This window comes from Chiloscyllium plagiosum, unplaced genomic scaffold (genome assembly GCF_037043375.1).
Source record: "Chiloscyllium plagiosum isolate Xiang-an unplaced genomic scaffold, Cpla_swu_hap1 HiC_scaffold_10, whole genome shotgun sequence".
Lineage (NCBI taxonomy): Eukaryota > Metazoa > Chordata > Chondrichthyes > Orectolobiformes > Hemiscylliidae > Chiloscyllium > Chiloscyllium plagiosum.
In genome coordinates this window covers 99,096,612-99,117,520 of record NW_028270148.1, presented here as the reverse complement: position 1 = coordinate 99,117,520, position 20,909 = coordinate 99,096,612, and the positions used below count along the sequence as shown (strand labels likewise).

Sequence of the window (20,909 nt, the reverse complement as noted above, 5' to 3'; positions counted from 1 at the left end):
GGAGTGAGTGGGGTGGGTGATGAGAGAGAGTATGATGGACAAAGGGAGCAAGGGAAGTGGAGTGAGATAGGGCACGAGAGAGCGTGCACAAGGGAGAAATAAAAGCAAGAAAAGAAACAGACACAGATAGACAGACAGAGACAGAGGAGGAGGGAGAGGGAGACAGAGGAGGGAGAGGGAGAGGGAGACAGAGGAGGGAGAGGGAGAGGGAGACAGAGGAGGGAGAGGGAGAGGGAGACAGAGGAGGGAGAGGGAGAGGGAGACAGAGGAGGGAGAGGGAGAGGGAGACAGAGGAGGGAGAGGGAGAGGGAGGAGGGAGAGGGAGAGGGAGAGGGAGGAGGGAGAGGGAGAGGGAGACGGAGGAGGGAGAGGGAGAGGGAGGAGGGAGGAGGGAGGGGGAGAGGGAGAGAGAGGAGGGAGAGGGAGAGGGAGGAGGGAGGAGGAGGAGGGAGGAGGGAGGAGGGAGGAGGAGGAGGAGGAGGGAGGAGGAGGAGGGAGGGAGGAGGAGGAGGGAGGAGGGAGGAGGGAGGAGGGAGAGGGAGGAGGGAGAGGGAGAGGGAGAGGGAGGGAGAGGGAGGAGGGAGAGAGAGGAGGGAGAGGGAGAGGGAGGAGGGAGGAGGGAGAGGGAGGAGGGAGAGGGAGGAGGGAGAGGAGGAGGGAGAGGGAGGAGGGAGAGGGAGGAGGGAGGAGGGAGGAGGGAGGAGGGAGGAGGGAGAGGGAGAGGGAGAGGGAGAGGGAGAGGGAGAGGGGGAGGAGGAGGGAGGAGGGAGGGAGGAGGGAGGAGGGAGGAGGGAGGAGGGAGAGGAGAGGGAGAGGGAGAGGGAGAGGGAGAGGGAGGAGGGAGGAGGGAGGAGGGAGGAGGGAGAGGGAGGAGGGAGGAGGGAGGAGGGAGGAGGGAGAGGGAGAGGGAGAGGGAGAGAGGAGAGGGAGGAGGGAGGAGGGAGGAGGGAGAGGGAGGAGGGAGAGGGAGGAGGGAGAGGGAGGAGGGAGGAGGGAGGAGGGAGGAGGGAGGAGGGAGAGGGAGGAGGGAGGAGAGAGAGGGAGAGGGAGACGGAGGAGGGAGGAGGGAGAGGAGGAGGAGAGGAGAGGGAGAGGGAGAGGGAGGAGGGAGGAGGAGGAGGGAGGAGGGAGGAGGGAGGAGGGAGGAGGGAGGAGAGGGAGAGGGAGAGGGAGGGAGAGGGAGAGGAGAGGGAGAGGAGGAGGAGGGAGGAGGGAGGAGGGAGAGGGAGGAGGGAGGAGGGAGAGGGAGAGGGAGAGGGAGAGGGAGAGGGAGAGGGAGGAGGAGGAGGAGGGAGGAGGGAGGAGGGAGAGGGAGGAGGGAGGAGGGAGGAGGGAGGAGGGAGGAGGGAGGAGGGAGGTGGGAGGAGGGAGGAGGGAGGGAGGAGGGAGGGGAGGAGGGAGAGGGAGGAGGGAGTGGAGGAGGGAGAGGGAGGAGGGAGAGGGAGGAGGGAGGAGGGAGGAGGAGAGGGAGAGGGAGGAGGGAGGAGGGAGGAGGGAGAGGGGAGGAGGGAGAGGAGAGGAGAGGGAGAGGGAGGAGGAGGAGGGAGGAGGGAGGAGGGAGGAGGGAGGAGGGAGGAGGGAGGAGGGAGGAGGGAGAGGGAGAGGGAGAGGGAGGAGGAGGAGGAGGGAGGAGGGAGGAGGGAGGAGGGAGGAGGGAGAGGGAGGAGGAGGAGGGAGAGGGAGGGAGGGAGGAGGAGGAGGGAGGAGGGAGGAGGGAGGAGGGAGGAGGGAGAGGGAGGAGGGAGGAGGGAGGAGGGAGGAGGGAGGAGAGAGAGGGAGAGGGACGGAGGAGGAGGAGGGAGAGGGAGGAGGGAGAGGGAGAGGGAGAGGGAGAGGGAGGAGGGAGGAGGGAGGAGGGAGGAGGGAGGAGGGAGGAGGGAGGAGGGAGAGGGAGAGGGAGAGGAGAGGGAGAGGGAGGAGGGAGAAGGGAGGAGGGAGGAGGGAGGAGGGAGGAGGGAGGAGGGAGGAGGGAGGAGGGAGAGGGAGAGGGAGAGGAGAGGGAGGAGGGAGGAGGGAGGAGGGAGGAGGGAGAGGGAGGAGGGAGAGGGAGGAGGGAGGGGGAGGAGGGAGGAGGGAGGAGGGAGAGGGAGGAGGGAGAGAGAGGAGGGAGGCGGAGAGGAGGGAGGGGAGAGGAGGGAGGCGGAGGAGGAGGGGAGGCGGAGAGGAGGGAGGCGGAGAGGAGGGAGGCGGAGAGGAGGGAGGCGGAGGGGAGGGGAGGCGGAGAGGAGGGAGGCGGAGAGGAGGGAGGCGGAGAGGAGGAGGCGGAGAGGGGGAGGCGGAGAGGAGGAGGCGGAGAGGAGGGAGGCGGAGAGGAGGGAGGCGGAGAGGAGGGAGGCGGAGAGGAGGGAGGCGGAGAGGAGGGAGGCGGAGAGGAGGGAGGCGGAGAGGAGGGAGGCGGAGAGGAGGGAGGCGGAGAGGAGAGAGGCGGAGAGGAGGGAGGCGGAGAGGAGGGAGGCGGAGAGGAGGGGAGAGTGGGAGAGGGAGTGGGAGAGATAGCAGGGAGTTGGTAAGGCCGTCCAAGAGATGATTGAGCTGGGCAGTATACAGTATAGTACACAACATCTGTCTCAGATAGATATAAAAGATCCCATAATACTAGTTTAAGGGAGGAGTATTCTTTCCAGATCTTGGCAAGTACTTATTCCTCAGCCAACACCACTAAATACATGATCTAGTCATTGGCAATTGGATGTTTATAGAATCTAACTCTGTACAAATTGGCAGACATATTTCCTATATTTGTGTAGTAATTCCACTTCAGAGTACTTCAGCAGCTGTCAAGTACTTTGGATCATGAGTGTAGGTTTGCTCGCTGAGCTGTAGATTTGATATCCAGACGTTTCGTTACCTGGCTAGGTAACATCATCAGTGGCGACCTCCAAGTGAAGCGAAGCTGTTGTCTCCTGCTTTCTATTTATATCTTTCTCCGGATGGGGTTCCTGGGGTTTGTGGTGATGTCATTTCCTGTTCGTTTTCTGAGGGGTTGATAGATGGCATCCAGATCTGTGTGTTTGTTTATGGCGTTGTGGTTGCAGTGCCAGGCATCTAGGAATTCTCTGGCATGCCTTTGCTTAGCCTGTCCCAGGATAGATGTGTTGTTCCAGTCGAAATAGTGGCTTTTTTCATCCGTATGTAGGGCTGCAAGGGAGAGAGGGTCGTGTCTTTTTGTGGCTAGCTGGTGTTCGTGTATCCTGGTGGCTAACTTTCTTCCTGTTTGTCCTATGTAGTGTTTGTGGCAGTCCTATGCATGCAAATTTGTAGATGACATTGGTTTTGTCCATGGGATGTACTGGGTCTTGTAAGTTTGTTAGTTTTTGTTTGAGAGTGTTGGTGGGTTTGTGTGCTACTAGGATTCCGAGGGGTCTTAGTAGTCTGGCTGTCATTTCTGAAACTTCTTTGATGTATGGTAAGGTGCTTCGGGTTTCTGGCTGTGTTTGATCTGCTTGTTGTGGTTTGTTCTTGAGGAATCTGCGCACTGTATTTTTTGAGTATCCATTCTTCTTGAGTATGTTGTATATGTGGTTCTCCTCTGTTTTGCGCAGTTTGTCTGTGCTGCAGTGTGTGGTGACCCGTTGGAATAGTGTTCTGATACAGCTTCGTTTGTGTGTGTTGGGATGGTTGCTGGTGTGGTTAAGTATTTGGTCAGTGTTTGTCGGTTTTCTGTATACGCAGGTTTGTAGTTCTCCATTGTCCTTTCTTTCGACTGTGACATCCAGGAATGCGAGTTTGTTGTCGGTTTCTTCCTCCTTGGTGAACTTTATGCCTGTGAGGGTGTTGTTGATGATGTTAAATGTCTCTTCTATCTTGTTTCGTTTTGTTAAATACAAATGTGTCATCTACGTAGCAGACCCAGATTTTTGGTTTGATGGTTGGTAGGGCTGTTTGTTCTAGTCTTTGCATTACTGCTTCTGCTATGAATCCTGATAGCGAAGATCCATTGGGTGTGTCGTTGGTTTGTTTGTAGACTATGTTGTTGAAAGTGAAGTGGGTGGTGGGGCACAGATCCACTAGCTTCATGATGTTTTCGTTGGTAATGTGATTGATGGTGGTTGGTGTGTGTGTGTGTGATGGTCTCTTCTAAAAGTGTGGTAAGCGTTTCCTTTGCCAGGTCGATGTTGATGGAGGTGAACAGTGCTGTTATGTCGAATGAGATCATTGCTTCGTCTTCCTCTATTTTAGTGTTTTTGATGATTTTTAGGAATTCATGGGTGGAATGGATGGAGTGCTGTGACTCTTCTACTAGGTATTTCAGTATTGCGTGTAGTTCTTTGGCCAGTATGTAAGTTGGTGTTCGGGTAGTGCAACTATAGGTCTGAGGGAGGCTCCTGGTTTATGGATTTTTGGTAGTCCGTAGAATCGTGGGGCGTTGGTCCCGTCGGGTTTCATTTTCTGTAATTCTGTCTTGTTTAATTGTCTGGAATTGTGCAATTTTCTTAGGAGATATGTAATTTTGTTTCCTAGTTGTGGGGTCAGGTCTAGCGCCACCTATTGGTAGGTGTTGGTGTCTGCGAGTAGTGCATTGGCTTTCTCAATGTAGTCCCTTCTATTCAGCGAGCAAACCTACACCCTAAATCTCAACCTGAGCTACAAACCTTGAACTTTGGATCATTTCACACTATTCCAACAGTCTATTTGCTGGATTTTCCTCCCATTCATACAGTGGAGGGCTGATACATACTGGAATAATAGTTACTCAGCAATTCCAATCACCATCCTCCTTTGATTTTAAAGCTAGTAAATCATTTCACAAAATGAGATAATTCTCCCCTCTAATCATTTCACCTGTCTCTAATGAAACAAAAAATTTAATGTTAGCTTTTAAAAAATCTCTCACCTCGTTGCCAGGTAATTGTAGATGGATCAATGTCCAAACGAACAAATTTTGAGACTTCTTCTGGTGCCAACTGACGGGGGTCCTTTTTCTGGATCCCTAGTTGCTGCAGTGGAAAAGACAAATATTGTGAAACTCAGCTGATTGTCATAGATCAGTGTCTCTACCATGTGTAAGCATTTTTTCTTTACACAAAACCTAATTGACAGAAATTCAAAAAGCAAGCAATCAGGTGTACATTATAACTAAATCAGTTCAGCTCCAGTCACAAAGTAAATGGAACAGATTATTATATTTAACCAAGATGTTTGAACTAATATTACAAGTTAAAATACAATTTATTAGGACAAGGCGTGGGATAAGTGCTATCTGATGGGCTGTACCATATCAGCCTAGAACTTATATCACAGCTGGAACATGAGAGCACATTGAACAGATCGTATATGATCTTTACTATAAAACTATTTATTCACCTTGCTTTCAGATATTATAACATCAATATCTAACAGGAATTGGTCAGTCAATCTCAGGCTTGAACTTTTCAAGTAACTAGATTCAACAGTTTTCTCAGAGAAAGCATTCCTTGAATGACGCTGGTGTCTACTATCAGCCCTGAAAAACCTAGCTCTAAAGGTTGTGTCTCACTGTTGTGGACTTGCAGGGAACGAATAAACTTGCCTAACTAGCTCAGCAAATGTTTTGGAGAATTTGAAATATCATTAAATCACTTTGAAGGTTCCTATGCTCAAGGAATACAAGCTCATACTCTGCATCTTGCCACCATAGTCCTTTGAGTCCATGTTACCATTGTACTGAAGCAGCTCAGCAGATCTGGCAGCATCTGTGGAGACGAATTAGAACACTTCAGGTCCAGTGACCATTCCTCAGAATTGATGGTAACTAGGAAAAAGTTGTTTTTTTATGCAGAAATTAGCGTGGGAGGAAAGGGTAAGGAGTTAATGATAGGTGGAGATGGAGCCAAAAGAAAGAGAAAGAACAGTTAGACAGACAAAGGAGTCCCCATTAGTAGCTATTCATCCTCCTATGCTGATCATTTTCCAGTCCTTTGTCAATCCAACTCTTCTCCTCTCTTTGGGCTCTATCCCTACCTACTGTTTGCTCCTTACCTCCCTCTCCCCGTTCTATCTTCTGCATAAAGACCAACTTTTTCTTAGCTATCATCAGTTCTGAGGAAGAGTCACTGGACGTGAAACGTTAACTCTGATTTCACTCCACAGATGCTGCCAGATCTGCTGAGCTTTTCCAGTAATACCTGTTTTTGTTTCTGATTTTCAGCATCCACAGTTCTTTTGGTTTTTACCATTGTGCTGAATGTGTAATGTATCCACTCCAAGAATAATATTTCCTTCCTTGGAACGATCAATTCAATTTAATTCACTGACACTAAAAGAAACAATAGATGGGGTGCCATCTATCAGGCAATTTATCAGATCAAAGTTTGAAAAGATTTGTAGCTCGGGTCATGACAAGCAACATGAGTTCGACTGGGACAACACTACTATTATAGGACAAGCCAAACAGTACAGCCAGGGAATTCCTAGAGACATGGCACTCATCCACAGATTCCATCAACAAACACATCGACCTGGACCCAATATACCGGCCACTGCAGCGAACAGCTGGAACTGACAACCAGAAGCAGCAGAGACAAACCACTATAAATGCCGGAGGAAACATCACAGAAGCACTTCACAGGAGGCTCCCAAGCACTGAGAATGTCACCTAGACAGAGGACGAAACGTTTGCAACACAAATTCCCAGCTTGGCGAACAGAACCACAACAATTTATCAGAATCATATTCACAAAGGACTACCTAACAAGCCTTTCCTGCGAGTCTACCATGTAAAATAAATACAAATATTCAAAAAAAACCTCTTCTTTGCAATTGGTCCAAAATGTCCAGGATCAGTTTTATGATGTGCCAGATGTACAAAAACTATTCTTTTTAATAGTAAGAAAATGAACATACATAAAGTAAAAAGGGTGTGGTAATAAATATAATTATTACATTATACAAGCTAACGTGCATCACTTTACTCACCTGTAATGTGAGAGAACCTGCTTGCAATGACTTGTTTCATGTACCATAATTTAAAAAGGGTGCAATGGATAGGCCAAATGATTATAGAGCAGTCAGTCTGACTTCAGTGATAGACAAATTACCGGGATTGATATTGAGACACAGGATTAATTGTTACTTGGACAGGAACTGATTAATCAGAAATATGCACCATGATTTTGTTAAGGGAAGGTCCTGTCTTCCAAACTTAATTGAATTTTTTGAGAAAGTAACCAGGAGAATTGATGAGGGTATTGTAATGGATGTGATAGATTGTATTGTAGTGGATTTTAATAAGATATTTGACAAGGTCTTACATGTCAAACAGCAAATAAAAAAACCTGTATGGAATACAGGAGAATGTGTCAATTTGATTGAAAACTGGCTCAGGTGACAGGAAACAAAAGGTTTTGGTCTAAGGATGTTTTTGGAAATGGGAGCCGTGGTGCTCCACAGGGATCTGTTTTATGTCTCTTGCTGTTTGTGGCATATATTAATGATGCAAACTTAAATGGGGAAACTACGAAATTTGCAGGTGACACAAAAATTGGACAGATTATTGATAAAGAAGATGGGTCTCACTCCAGTACGATTACTGAAGAACTAATCTTGTTCCTAGTCAAGCCATCCAGCTCATCTCTAATACTTTCATCTACACAACAAGTAAATTTGCCCAAGAAGATCTTGTGCACAAAAAGCAGAACAAATGCAACTTGGTGAATTACCATGCCTGTTCTCAATCAGCAAATGAAGAATAGTGGTAAAAACAATAACTGCAGATGCTGGAAACCAGATTCTGGATCAGAGGTGCTGGAAGAGCACAGCAATTCAGGCAGCATCCAATGAGCAGCGAAATCTCCAGAAATCTCCACTGATCCAGAAATGAAGAATAGTGTCAGTGTTATCAAGGGCCATTCCCTCAACGATAATCTGCTCACTGATGCTTAGTGTAGGCTATGACAACACCACTACACTCCGAGCCTCGTTATAGCCTTGGTCCTAATGGTGACAAGAGAGGTGAATTCCAGAGGGGAAAAAAAAAATAAGGGCGAATGTCCTTGATACCAAGGCAAGATTCGATGAAAATTGATTAAGGATTAAGGAGCCAAAGCAAAACTGATTATCAATGGAAACTGAGGAGGAAACTCTCATTGGTAAAAGGAAAGAGGACTGTGATTGTTGGAGGCCAATCATCTTGGCCAAAGGACATCACAGTAGGAGTTCCTTAGGATGGTTCCTTCGGCCCAAACACGCTCAGCTACTTCATCAATGATCTTCCTTCAACAATAAGGGTGGAGGTGAGGATGACTGCACGATGTTCAACACCATTTGGACTGCTTCAGCATCTGACACAACATGTGCATACGTAACAAGATCTGGACAACATCCAAGTTGGGGGCTGATACATGATAATACCATGTAGGCATAAAAGTGCCAGGGAATATCCATCACAAACAGAAAACGTAATCATCATCCTTTGATTTTCAATGATATTACCTACACAGAATCCTTTATTATTGGCATCTTGGGGGTTAACATTCAGAGACTACCACTGACCAGAAGCTGAATTGAGTCAGGCATGTGAGTAAGACAACACTAAGAGCAGGTCATAGGCTGAGAAATCTGCAGCAAGTAACTCATCTCCTGATTCCACAAAGCCCAAGTGTGAATCCTCAAGACACATCAAATCGAGATGAATACTCTTCACTTGTGCAGATGAGTGCAGTTTCAACAACCCCCATGTTGCTCAGCACTATCCAGAAAAAGCATGTTTACTTGACTGGTACCTCACCAAACATCTTCAATATTCAAATCCTCCATCATCAATGCACAATGACAACAGTGTGTACCAATTATAAGAGGCACTGCAACAACTCACCCTGGCTCTTCAGAATCCTTCCAAACCCACAACCTCAATCACCTAAACGGCAAGGGCAGTAGACAAACGGAGACTGCTACCTGAAAGTTCCCCTCCAAGCTATACACCATCCTGAATTGGAATTATAGTACTGTTCTTTCACTGTTATTGGATCAAAGTCCTGGAAATCCTCCTCTAACAATATTACACGTATGCAAACACCACATGGAATGCAGATTATCATTACCTCCTGAAAGGAAATTAATGACGGGCAATAATTGTTAGCTTCATCTCATAGATGAGTACAAACAATTCCAAGGTGTGAAATAATAGAAACAGCAGATGGTCACAGAGTCCCTCAAATCTGCTCCACCATTCAATTCAGAATCTTAATCCAACATGGACCTGCAATCCTAATAGTCATAATCAATGAGTCAATCAAGTCTTGAGCTTGACATTTTCAATTAACTTCCAGTATCAACTGCCTTTTTGGGGAAAGAGTCATAGATAGCCGCAGTCATTAAAAATTTAAAATGAGAAAGTGCTTTGTGACATTGACATCAATTTTCATTTTATTCTCACTTATCTTAGACACATTCACCAGAGAGAATAATTTCTCTGAACATCTTGTAACACTTCAAATAGATTGCCCTTAAATCTTCTAAATTCAAAGAGAATAAAAACGCAGCCTATACACAACCAGCCCTGGTACCACTTCTTATAAACGGTTTGTTCAATGATAGTTTGCAGAACAGAATTAACTTAAAATTAAAAACTTGGGGTAACGACTGAAAATTAAAAATGCTTTACTTACTGTTAACCGAGCAAGCTGGATGGAAGAAAAGTTTCTCTTTCCATTTATAGTGGGAACCAAACGATTATACAAAGCCTGGAAAGATGACAAATTAACACTTCATTGTCTTAATTTAGTATTGCAAATCTAAACATTGTAACTCCTTATTATCGAGTCAAAAACTATGCTGATCAAAAAAAAAAGCCAATTTCCCAGCTCACCTGGTTTGACTGACTGCCTTCATGCAAAATTCTTGCATCAATAGCTGCTGCCAACAAGTTATTAGCAGCTGTAATTGCATGAATGTCCCCGGTTAGATGGAGGTTAAACTGTAATGTGAGAAACAATGTGATTAAACCACTTTATGGAAGTCCATTTTAACATAATGAATGAAAATGAGTTGAAGACTCACATTTTATCAGGTTCATTTTTGCATTGATTGCATCATGTGTACCTAAGCAACTCCCATCAATTGCAAAACCTAGTGTTAGGTAGATAAGCATGAAAAAGTATATGGAAGCACCAAAGAAATTAATCAGAAATTCAGAGATTGATGGAAATGTAGAACTTGCTATAGTGTGGTAGTTGAGACAAAAAACAAATACGCTTAAGGGGAAGCTAGATAAGGAGCAGAGGAAAGTAGTATCTGTTATTAGGGAAGGATGAAATACAAGATGCAGTTAAAGAGTAGCAAACTTCAACTGGGTCAAATAGTCAACTTGCATTTTGCTAATTCTATATGTTGTATACAAATCTGTTTTTTTCATAACTTTGCTCTATGGGAAAGGGATGACACCAGCTGATGAACAACTGAAATGATTAGAATTTCTGTTCTTTTACCTCTTCCATAGGGATGACCTGTGCATATCCACCACCTGCAGCTCCACCTATTCAAAGACAAAGACAATCATCACTTTACTTATATTGAATTTCAAAACTGGCTTCCCATCTGTTTAATTACATTACATACAAGTTGAGTGGTTATATTAATTGGTTGAATTGTAAATCTTCACTTGGTAGTGCACATCAGAGGTTACTGATTCAAACCACACTCCAAAGACTTTAATGGCACTCGCAGGTCAAAAGTGAAGAAATGCTGAAGAATCATCTTTTGGATTAGACTGTGTTCTGGCTAATAGTGACAATAATGTAATGCTACTGATTAGTTTTAACTAATAATCCAGTTATCTGAACTAATAATTTACAGAGAACACCAACTTTTATATAAAACAAAAAAAAACTGTGGATGCTGAAGATCTGAAACCAAAAACAAACTCCTGGAGAAACTCAGCAGGTCTGGCAGTATTTATTGATAGAAAGAGTTAACATTTCATATGCAGTGATGCTTCTTCAGAACGGATAGTAATTTGGAAAAGGTGATATTTATGTTGATAACAGAATGTGGGGACAAAAGGAGTAAGCAGATAGGTGGAGATGGAGAAAGTTAGACAGACAAGGGGATGATTGATCGTGAGCAAGGGAAGGAAAGTACACAGCAACGGGAAGCATGATTAGTGAAACTCGATTGGCTGTGTTGAAAATGCAACAGTTGCCCATTTACTTCCTCACTATCCAGGCTCCACATACATCTTCCAGGTAAAGCTACGGTTTACCTGCACTCCACTCCACTCAATCTAGACTACAGAGTTCACTGGCACAATCTGGTCTACACTGGGGAGAAGAAAATTAGACTGGATGACCAGTTCACAGAATATCAGATATTCTGTGAACTGGTCATCCAGTCTAATTTTCTGTCCATAAAAATGGCCCCAAATGGCTCTGTCCATAAAAATGGCCCCAAGCTTCCAGCTGTTTACCACTTCAACAGCCCACTGTTTCTTGGCCAACAGTTCTGTCTCAGGCTTGCTGCCGCATTCCAGCAAGGCTTTGCAAGCCAGAAGAACAGCACCTCATCTTCCACTTGGGGATCCTCAGCTTTCTGGACTCAATATCAAATTCAATAATTTTACAGCCTGAACACCACCTTCCACATTCTTTACCTATACTCAGGTCTTGTCGAGGCATGGACTGCTTTTGGCACAGCCAACCTATTTTCACCTACTCTTGGTATCCATTATCAACTTTTCTTTCCCAAGCTCATTATCAACCATCCTTTGCCTTCCTAACTTACCTTCTCTCGGAGCTCCAAATCCACCTATTTGTTTATTCCTTCTCCTCCCCTACACCGTCCCGATAACCCCCACTCTTATAAAGATCACCTTTGCGTAACTACTATCAGTTCTGAAGAAGGGTTACTTGAATCAAAATATCTTTTCTCCAGCAATTTCTGTTTTCGTATTAACTTTTAAATCTCGAAAGACAAGATAGTGTCAGTAAGTTATCATAAAGCTGTTGCAGTCTCAAAAATCCAATGGCATCACTAAATTCCCTTGGGAAAGCAAAACTGCTATCCTTACCCAATCTGGCCTCCATGTAATTAAGCTCTGATCAGCTTTGCTGATTCAACTGCCCTAGTGGTTTGTATCGCATTGCTATAGAGATTCAAGAAGGTGGTCTGCCCACAACTTGACTATATATCTACAATATATGATTATATTAGAACAAGTGGCAATGAACATTCGCACCGCACAATTGCCAGGCAATGACCATTTCCAAAAAGGGACAATCTTACAGGGGAAGTGATCTTGCATGGTTTTATCACTGGGACTGGACTATTAATCCAGAAACTGGATTAGAGTGGTCAGGTCACGCAGCATCCGAGGAGCAGGGAAATCGACGTTTCGGGCAAAAGCCCTTCATCAGGAATAGGCGAATTAATCCAGAAACTCAGTTCATTTCTGGGGACCTGCGTCCGAACATCACCATGGCAGATCGTGGAATCTGAATTCAATAATAGAAAAAAAACTAGACTTAAGAATCTACCAATGACCATAACAGCACTGCCGATTGTCGGAGCAACCCATCTGGTTCTCTAATGTCTCTTAGGGAAGGAAATCTGTCATTCTCTGTAGGTCTGGCCTATATATTACTTCATACTCAAGCAATTGCTACAAAGTCTCAAAGAAATGAAACTAGATGGAACATACCTAGGCACTGGAAATGGCAACAGCAAAAATAGCCCTGCCAACCGTGCAAACTCCTTATTAACATCTGAGGGAGAGTGCCAAAATTAGGAGAACCATCTCACAGCCTAGTCAAGCAAGAACCTGATAGTCACACTCATGGAATTTTATCTTACAGACAACATCCCAGACACCAGCATCACCATCCCTGATTATATCTTGCCCCACCAGCGGATATGTCAGTAGATGTCGGAGATGGCTATAAATGCTGTTCGATGTGAATCTTATCAGATCGAGTGGATCGGTTGGAGACACAGATAGAAGCGATGAGGAATTTGCAACAGCAACAGTATGTGATGGATGGCAGTTATAAGAAGGGGGAAAAGTCTCAGATACAGTCACATAGATGGGTTAACTCCAGGAAGGGTGAGAGAGATAGGCAGCTGGAGCACAAGTCTTTTGTGGATATACCCATTTCAAACAGGTATGGTGTTTTGGAAAATGTAGGGGGTGATGGATTCTCAGGAGAACATAGCATGAACAGCCAAGTTTATGGTATTGAGACTAGCTCTAATGCAACGAAGGATATGCTGGCTTCCAAGAGATCAATTGTGTTAAAGGATTCTGTAGTCAGAGGTACAGACAGACCTTTCTGTGGCCAGCAGAGAGGTGTGTCATTTCCCTGGTGCCAGGATCAAGGATGTCTCAGAGAGGGTGAAGAATGTTCTCACGGGGGAGAGAAGCCTGCAGGAGGTCATTGCCCACATTGGAACCAATGATATAGAAAGGGAAAAGGTCGAGATTCTGAAGGGAGGTTACAGAGTTAGGCAGAAATTTAAAAAGGAGGTCCTCAAGGGTAGTAATATCTGGATTACTCCCAGTGCTACGAGCGAGACAGGGCATGAATAGGAGGAGGAGAGAGCAGATGAATGCATGGCTGAGGAGCTGGTGTATGGGAGAATGATTCACATTTTTGGACCATTGGAATCTCTTTTGGGGTAGACATGACCTGTACAACAAAGATGGATTGCACCTAAATTGGAAGGGGACTAATAAACTGGCAGGGAAATTTGCTAGAACTGCTTGGGAAGATTTAAACTAGTAAGGTGGGGGGTAGGACAAACAGTCAGGGCAGGCAGGGACATGGTAGGACTAATAAATTAAACTGCATTTATTTCAATGCAAGGGGCCTAACAGGGAAGGTAGATGAACTCAGGGCATGGTTAGGAATATGGGACTAGGATAACGGCAATTACGGAAACATGGCTCAGGGATGGGCAGGACTGGCAGCTTAATGTTCCAGGATAGGATAGAAAGGGAGGCGACAGAGGAGGGGGAGTGGTATTTTTGATAAAGGATAGCATTACAGCTGTGCTGAGGGAGGATATTCCCGGAAATACATCCAGGGAAGTTATTTGGGTGGAACTGAGAAATAAGGAAGGGATAATCACCTTATTGGGATTGTATTATAGAGCCCTCCCCCAATAGTCAGAAGGAAATTAAGAAACAAACTTGTAAGGAGATCTCAGCTATCTGTAAGAAATAATAGGGTAGTTATGGTAGGGGATTTTAACTTTCCAAACATCGATAGGCAAAATGGGAACATGAAATAGCTTTGGCAAATAGAATTAAGGAGAATCCAAAGGGTTTTTGCAAATATGTTAAGGACAAAAGGGTAACAAAGGAGAGAATAGGGCCCCTCAAAGGTCAGCAAGGCGGCTTTTGTGTGGAGCCACAGAAAATGGGGGAGATACTAAATGAATATTTTGCATCAGTATTTACTGTGGAAAAGGATATGGAAGATATAGACTGTAGGGAAATAAGACCATAAGACCATAATACATAGGAGCGGAAGGCCATTCGGCCCATCGAGTCCACTCCGCCATTCAATCATGGCTGATGGGCATTTCAACTCCACTTACCCGCATTCTCCCCGTAGCCCTTAATTCCTTGTGACATCAAGAATTTATCAATTTCTGCCTTGAAGACATTTAGCGTCCCAGCCTCCACTGCACTCTGTGGCAATGAATTCCACAGGCCCACCACTCTCCGGCTGAAGAAATGTCTCCGCATTTCTGTTCTGAATTTACCCCCTCTAATTCTAAGGCTGTGTCCACGGGTCCTAGTCTCCTCGCCTAACGGAAACAATTTCCTAGCGTCCACCCCCTCCAAGTCATGTATTATCTTATAAGTTTCTATTAGATCTCCCCTTAATTTTCTAAACTCCAATGAATACAATCCCAGGACCCTCAGCCGTTCCTCATATGTTCGACCTACCATTCCAGGGATCATCCGTGTGAATCTCCGCTGGACACGCTCCAGTGCCAGTATGTCCTTCCTGAGGTCTGGGGACCAAAACAGGACACAGTACTCCAAATGGGGCCTAACCAGAACTTTATAAAGTCTCAGTAGCACTAATAGATGGTGACATCTTGCAAAATGTCCAGATTACAGAGGAGGAATTGCTGGATGTCTTGAAACGGTTAAAAGGTGGATAATTCCCCAGGACCTGATCAGGTGTACCCGAGAACTCTGTGGGAAGCTAGAGAAGAGATTGCTGGGCCTCTTACTGAGATATTTGTATCATCGATAGTCACAGGTGAGGTGCCGGAAGACTGGAGGTTGGCAAACCTGGTGCCACTGTTTAAGGGCGGCGGTAAAGACAAGCCAGGGAACTATAGACCGATGAGCCTGACCTCGGTGGAGGGCAAGTTGTTGGAGGGAATCCTGAGGGACAGGATGTACATGTATTTGGAAAGGTAAAAACAATGACTGCAGACGCTGGAAACCAGATTCTAGATTAGTGGGGCTGGAAAAGCACAGCAGTTCAGGCAGCATCCGAGGAGCTGTAAAATCAACATTTCGGGCAAAAGCCCTTCATGAGGAATACAGGGCTTTTGCCCAAAACGTCGGTTTTGCTGCTCCTCGGATGCTGCCTGAACTGCTGTGCTTTTCCAGCCCCACTAATCCAGAATGTATTTGGAAAGGCAAGGACTGATTCGGGATAGTCAACATGGCTTTGTGTGTGGGAAATCATGTCACAAACTTGATTGAGCTTTTTGAAGTAACGAAGAAGATTGGTGAGGGCAGAACAGTAGGTGTGATCTATATGGACTTCAGTAAAGCGTTCGACAAGGTTCCCTATGGGAGACTGATTAGCAAGGTTAGATCTCAAGGAATACAGGGAGAATTAGCCATTTGGATACAGAACTGGCTCAAGGGTAGAAGACAGAGGGTGGTGGTGGAGGATTGTTTTTCAGACTGGAGGCCTGTGACCAGTGGAGTGCCACAAGGATCGGTGCTGGGCCCTCTACTTTTTGTCATTTACATAAATGATTTCGATGTGAGCGTAAGAGGTACAGTTAGTAAGTTTGCAGATGACACCAAAATTGGAGGTGTAGTGGACAGTGAAGAGGGTTACCTCAGATTACGAGGAGAAAGTGAGGACTGCAGATCAGAGCTGAAAATATGTTGCTGGAAAAGCGCAGCAGGTCAGGCAGCATCCAAGGAGCAGGAGAATCGACGTTTCGAGCATGAGCCCTTCTTTCTGAAGAAGGGCTCATGCCCGAAACGTCGATTCTCCTGCTCCTTGGATGCTGCCTGACCTGCTGCGCTTTTCCAGCAACATATTTTCAGCTCTTCCTCAGATTACAACAGGATCTGGACCAGATGGGCCAACGGGCTGAGAAGTGGCAGATGGAGTTTAATTCAGATAAATGAGAGGTGCTGCATTTTGGGAAAGTAAATCTTAGCAGGACTTATACACTTAATGGTAAGGTCCTAGAGAGTGTTGCTGAACAAAGAGACCTTGGAGTGCAGATTCATATCTCCTTGAAAGTGGAGTCACAGGTAGATAGGATAGTGAAGGCGGCATTTGGTATGCTTCCCTTTATTTGTCAGAGTATTGAGTACAGGAGTTGGAAGGTCATGTTGTGGCTGTACAGGACATTGGTTAGGCCATTGTTGGAATATTGTGTGTAATTCTGGTCTCCTTCCTATCGGAATGGTGTTGTGAAACTTGAAAAGGTTCAGAAAAGATTTACAAGGATGTTGCCAGGGTTGGAGGATCTGTGCTACAGGGAGAGGTTGAACAGGCTGGGGCTGCTTTCCCTGGAGCGTCAGAGGCTGTGGGGCGACCCTATAGAGGTTTACAAAATTATGAGGGGCACGGATAGGATAAATAGACAAGGTCTTTTCCCTGGGGTCGGGGAGTCCATAACTAGAGGGCATAGGTTTAGGGTGAGAGGGGAAAGATATAAAAGAGACCTAAGGGGCAACCTTTTAATGCAGAGGGTGGTACGTGTATGGAATGAGCTGACAGAGAATGTGGTGGAGTCTGGTACAATTGCAACATTTAAGAGGCATTTGGATGGGTATATGAATAGGAAGGGTTTAGAGGGATATGGGCCAGGTGCTGGCAGGTGGGACTAGATTGGGTTGGGATATCTGGTCAGCATGGCCAGGTTGAACCAAAGGATCTGTTTCCATGCTATACATCTTTATGACTCTAATAGTATGCAGTTGGGAAGGAGTTGCTCTGGGAGTCTTCAACTTGGACCCCGAGGTCCCATGAAGTCACATAGCTTCAGGTTAAACATGGGCAAACAAACCTCCTGTTTATCATGTACCACCCTCCCTCAGCTGATGAATTGATACTCCTACATGTTGAACAGCACTTGGAGGAAGCATGGAGGATGAGAAGGGCACAAAATGCACTCTGGTTGGGCAATTTCAATATCCACTACCAAGAGTGGCTCGGCATCAGTACTACAGATCAAGCTGATTAAAATGGGCATCTGTGGGACATCAACAGCAGCAGAATTGTACTCTAGCACAATCTGTAACCTCATGGCCCGGCATGTTGCCCTCTCAACCACCTTCATCAACCCAGAGCATCAACCTTGGTTCAATGGAGAGTGCAGGAGGGCATGCTAGGAACAACACCAGGCAGACCTGAATATGAGATATCAACCTGGTGAAGCTACAAAACAGGACTACTTGCATGCCAAACAATATAAGCAGTAAGGAATAGACAGAGCTAAGCAATCCCACAGCCAACAGATCATACCTAAGTTCCGCAGTCTTGCCACATCCAACTGTGAATGGTGGTGGACAATTAAACAACACACTAGAGGAGGTGGTTCCACAAATATTCCCATCCTCCATGATGGACAAGCCTAGCACATCAGTGCAAAAAATAAGGCTGAGGCATTTGCAGCAATCTTTAGCCAGAAGTGTTGAGTGGAAGATCCATCTTGGCCACCACCAGTGGTCCACAGCATTACAGATAACTGTCCTCAGCCAATTCAATTCACTCCACATAATATCAAGAAACAGTTGGTGGCACTGGATAATGCAAAGTCTATAGGCGCTGACAACATTCCAGCAAACAACACTGAAGATTGTGCTCCAAATTTTGTAGCTCCCCAAGCCAAGTTCTTCCATTACAGTTACAATGGCATCTACCAGACAATGTGGAAAATTGCCTAAGTATGTCCTGTACATTTAAAAAAAAAAGGACACATCCAATTATTGCCCCATCACTCTAGCGTCGATCATCTGTAAAGTGATGGAAAGTGTCTTCAACAGTGCTATCAAGCAGTACTTGCTCAGCAATACCCAGTTTGGGTTCAGCCAGTGTCACTCAGCTCTGACCTCATTGAAGCCTTGGTTCAAAATGGACAAAACAAAAAACTTGAATCCCAGAGGTGAGGTGAGTGTGATAGCCCTTGACATCAAAGCTGCGTTTGACGTAGTGTGGTATCAAGGAGCCCAAGCAAAACTGAAATCAATGGGTTTGGGTGCAACTATCCACTGGTTAAGAGTCATACCTGGCAGACAGGAAGATGTTCATGGTTGTTGGAAGTCAATCATGAGCTCCACAAAATCTTTGCAGGGGTAGTGTCCTAGGACCAACCATCTTCAGTTGCTCCAATCACCTTCCTTCCATTATAAAGTCACAAGTGGGTACATTCGCTGATGATTGCACAATGTTCAGCACCATATGCAAATGCGCAGAAGCTGGAGTAGTCCAAGTTCAATCGCAACAAGATAATCCAAGGCTTGGGCTGACAAATGGAAAGTAACATTCATGCCACACAAATGCCAGGCTGTGACCATCACCAATAACATCTAACTACTGTTCCTTGACATTCAGTGGTGTTACCATTACTGAATCCTCCATTATCAACATCCTGGGGAGGTTGCTATTGACTAGAAATTCAAATGGGTAAAAACAATGACTGCAGATGCTGGAAACCAGATTCTGGATCAGTGGTTCTGGTGAAAGGCTTTTGCCCGAAACGTCGATTTTGCCTGTCCTCGGATGCTGCCTGAATTGCTGTGCTTTTCCAGCACCACTGATCTAGAAATTCAAATGGACTCACCAGAAATAGAGTCCTGGCTATAAGCGCAGGAATACTGCAGCAAGTAACACCTTCTTACTCAAATATTCCATTATCTATGAGGCAAAAGTCAGGAGTGTGATGGAATATTCACCACTTGCCTAGATGAGTGCAGCCCCAACAACACAAGCAGCTGGACACCATCCAGGACAAAACAGCACGCTTGATTGGCACTTCATTCACACCCTCCACCACTGACGCTCAATAGTAGCAGTGTGTACTATCTACAAGATGCACTGCAGTAATTCAGAGATCCTCAAACACCTTCCAAACCCACAACCACTTCCATCCCGGAGGTCAAGGGCAGCAGATACATGGGAACACCTTCACGTACAAGTTCCCTCCAAGCACTCACCATCCTGACTTGAAAATATATCACCATTCCTTCACTGTCGCTGGGTCAATAACCTGGAATTCCCTCCCTAAAAGCATTGTGGGTCAACTCACAGCAGGTGGACTGTAGCAGTTTAAGAAGGCAGATCATCACCACCCTCTCAAAGGCAACTTGGGACAAGCAATAAATGCTGGCAACATTCATATCCCACAAAACAAAAGAACAAAAAAAAAACAACCACAGCTCACTGTAATTCAATATGTTGCCATCACTGAATCGCCTATCAATATCCTGAGGGTTACCATTGACCAGCAACTGAACTAGACTGGCCAAATAAACAGTAGCTTCAGGAGTCGGTCAGAGGTTCGGAATCCAACATCAAGTAACTCACTTCCTGACTCTCCAGAGTATACCCACCAACTACAAAGCACAAGTCAGTGTATTCCTTTTATTCATTCCCAGGATGATGGCATTGCTGGCCAAGCCAGTATTTATTGCCCATCCCTAATTGCTCACAGGGTAATTAAGAGTCAACCACATTGCTGTGGGTCCAGAGTCACATGTAGGCCAGAGCAGGTAAGGATGGCAGTTTCCTTTCCTAAAGAATATTAGCAAACTAGATGGGGTTTTTCCAACAATCGACAATGGATTCATGGCCATCATGAGACTCTTACTTCCAGAGTTTATTGAATTCAAATTACACCATCTGCTGCGACATGATTTGAACCCAAGTTCCCAGAATATTACCTGGGTCTTTGAATTAACAGTCTAGTAATAACAGCACTAAGCCATTGCCTTCCCTTGTGATGGAATATTCCCCACTTGCTTGGATGAGTGCAGCTCTAAAAAACTCAAGAAGCCTAAGATCATTCAGCACAAAACAGCCCACTTGATTAGCACCACATTCACTCCCTCAACCACTGGCACTCCACAGCAGCAGTGTATATCATCAACACGGTGCACTGAAGCAATTTGCCAAAAATCCTCAGATAAATCGACAAACTTCCATCCAGAAGGGCAGAAGATAAATGGCAAAACCAGCACCTACAAGTGCCCCTCCAAGCCATTCACTGTCCTGACTTGGAAATGTATCAGCGTTCCTTCACTGTTCCTGGGTCAAAATCCTGGAATTCCTTCCCTAGCAGTATTATGGGTGTACCTACAACACATGAACTGCAGCAATTCAAAAAGACAGCTCATCACCACCTTCTCAAGAGCAACTAGTGGTGAACAATAAATGCTGGCCAGCTGGCAACACGCATGTCCCATGGGTGAATTAAAAAATGAAAACATGGCAGCTAATTTCTGAAGAGTAGGTTCCCTCATACAACAAATAAATTAAATAATCTCTTTTGGCGAGGCATAAATATTACTCAGACCACCAGAGAAAATACCAATGATCATCTTCAAATAATGCATGGGCTCTTTTAGGTCCATCTGAGGGAGTAGTTATGGTTTTGGGTTTGCATCCCAACAAGATGCTAGTCATGACAGTTCAGCATTCCTTCTGTCTGTGCTGGGAGCTTCAGTCAAATCTACGGAACAAACCTTGAAACCACAACTTTCGACAAGAATACATTACAAA

The 20,909-nt window shown here is 45.4% G+C and overlaps 1 protein-coding gene across 1 annotated transcript in view; it reads right to left on the bottom strand.

The window, feature by feature from the left end:
* Nucleotides 1-20,909, bottom strand: part of mthfd1l (methylenetetrahydrofolate dehydrogenase (NADP+ dependent) 1 like) — a 179,048-nt gene that overhangs the window by 102,256 nt on the left and 55,883 nt on the right. The window contains exons 13-17 of the mRNA XM_087991755.1: nucleotides 10,404-10,450; nucleotides 9,785-9,892; nucleotides 9,585-9,659; nucleotides 4,835-4,937; nucleotides 2,546-2,562 (exon numbers count right to left, since the gene is read on the bottom strand). Of these exons, the coding sequence (XP_087847881.1) occupies nucleotides 2,546-2,562; nucleotides 4,835-4,937; nucleotides 9,585-9,659; nucleotides 9,785-9,892; nucleotides 10,404-10,450 (350 nt within the window). The remainder of the gene's footprint in view (nucleotides 1-2,545; nucleotides 2,563-4,834; nucleotides 4,938-9,584; nucleotides 9,660-9,784; nucleotides 9,893-10,403; nucleotides 10,451-20,909) is intronic.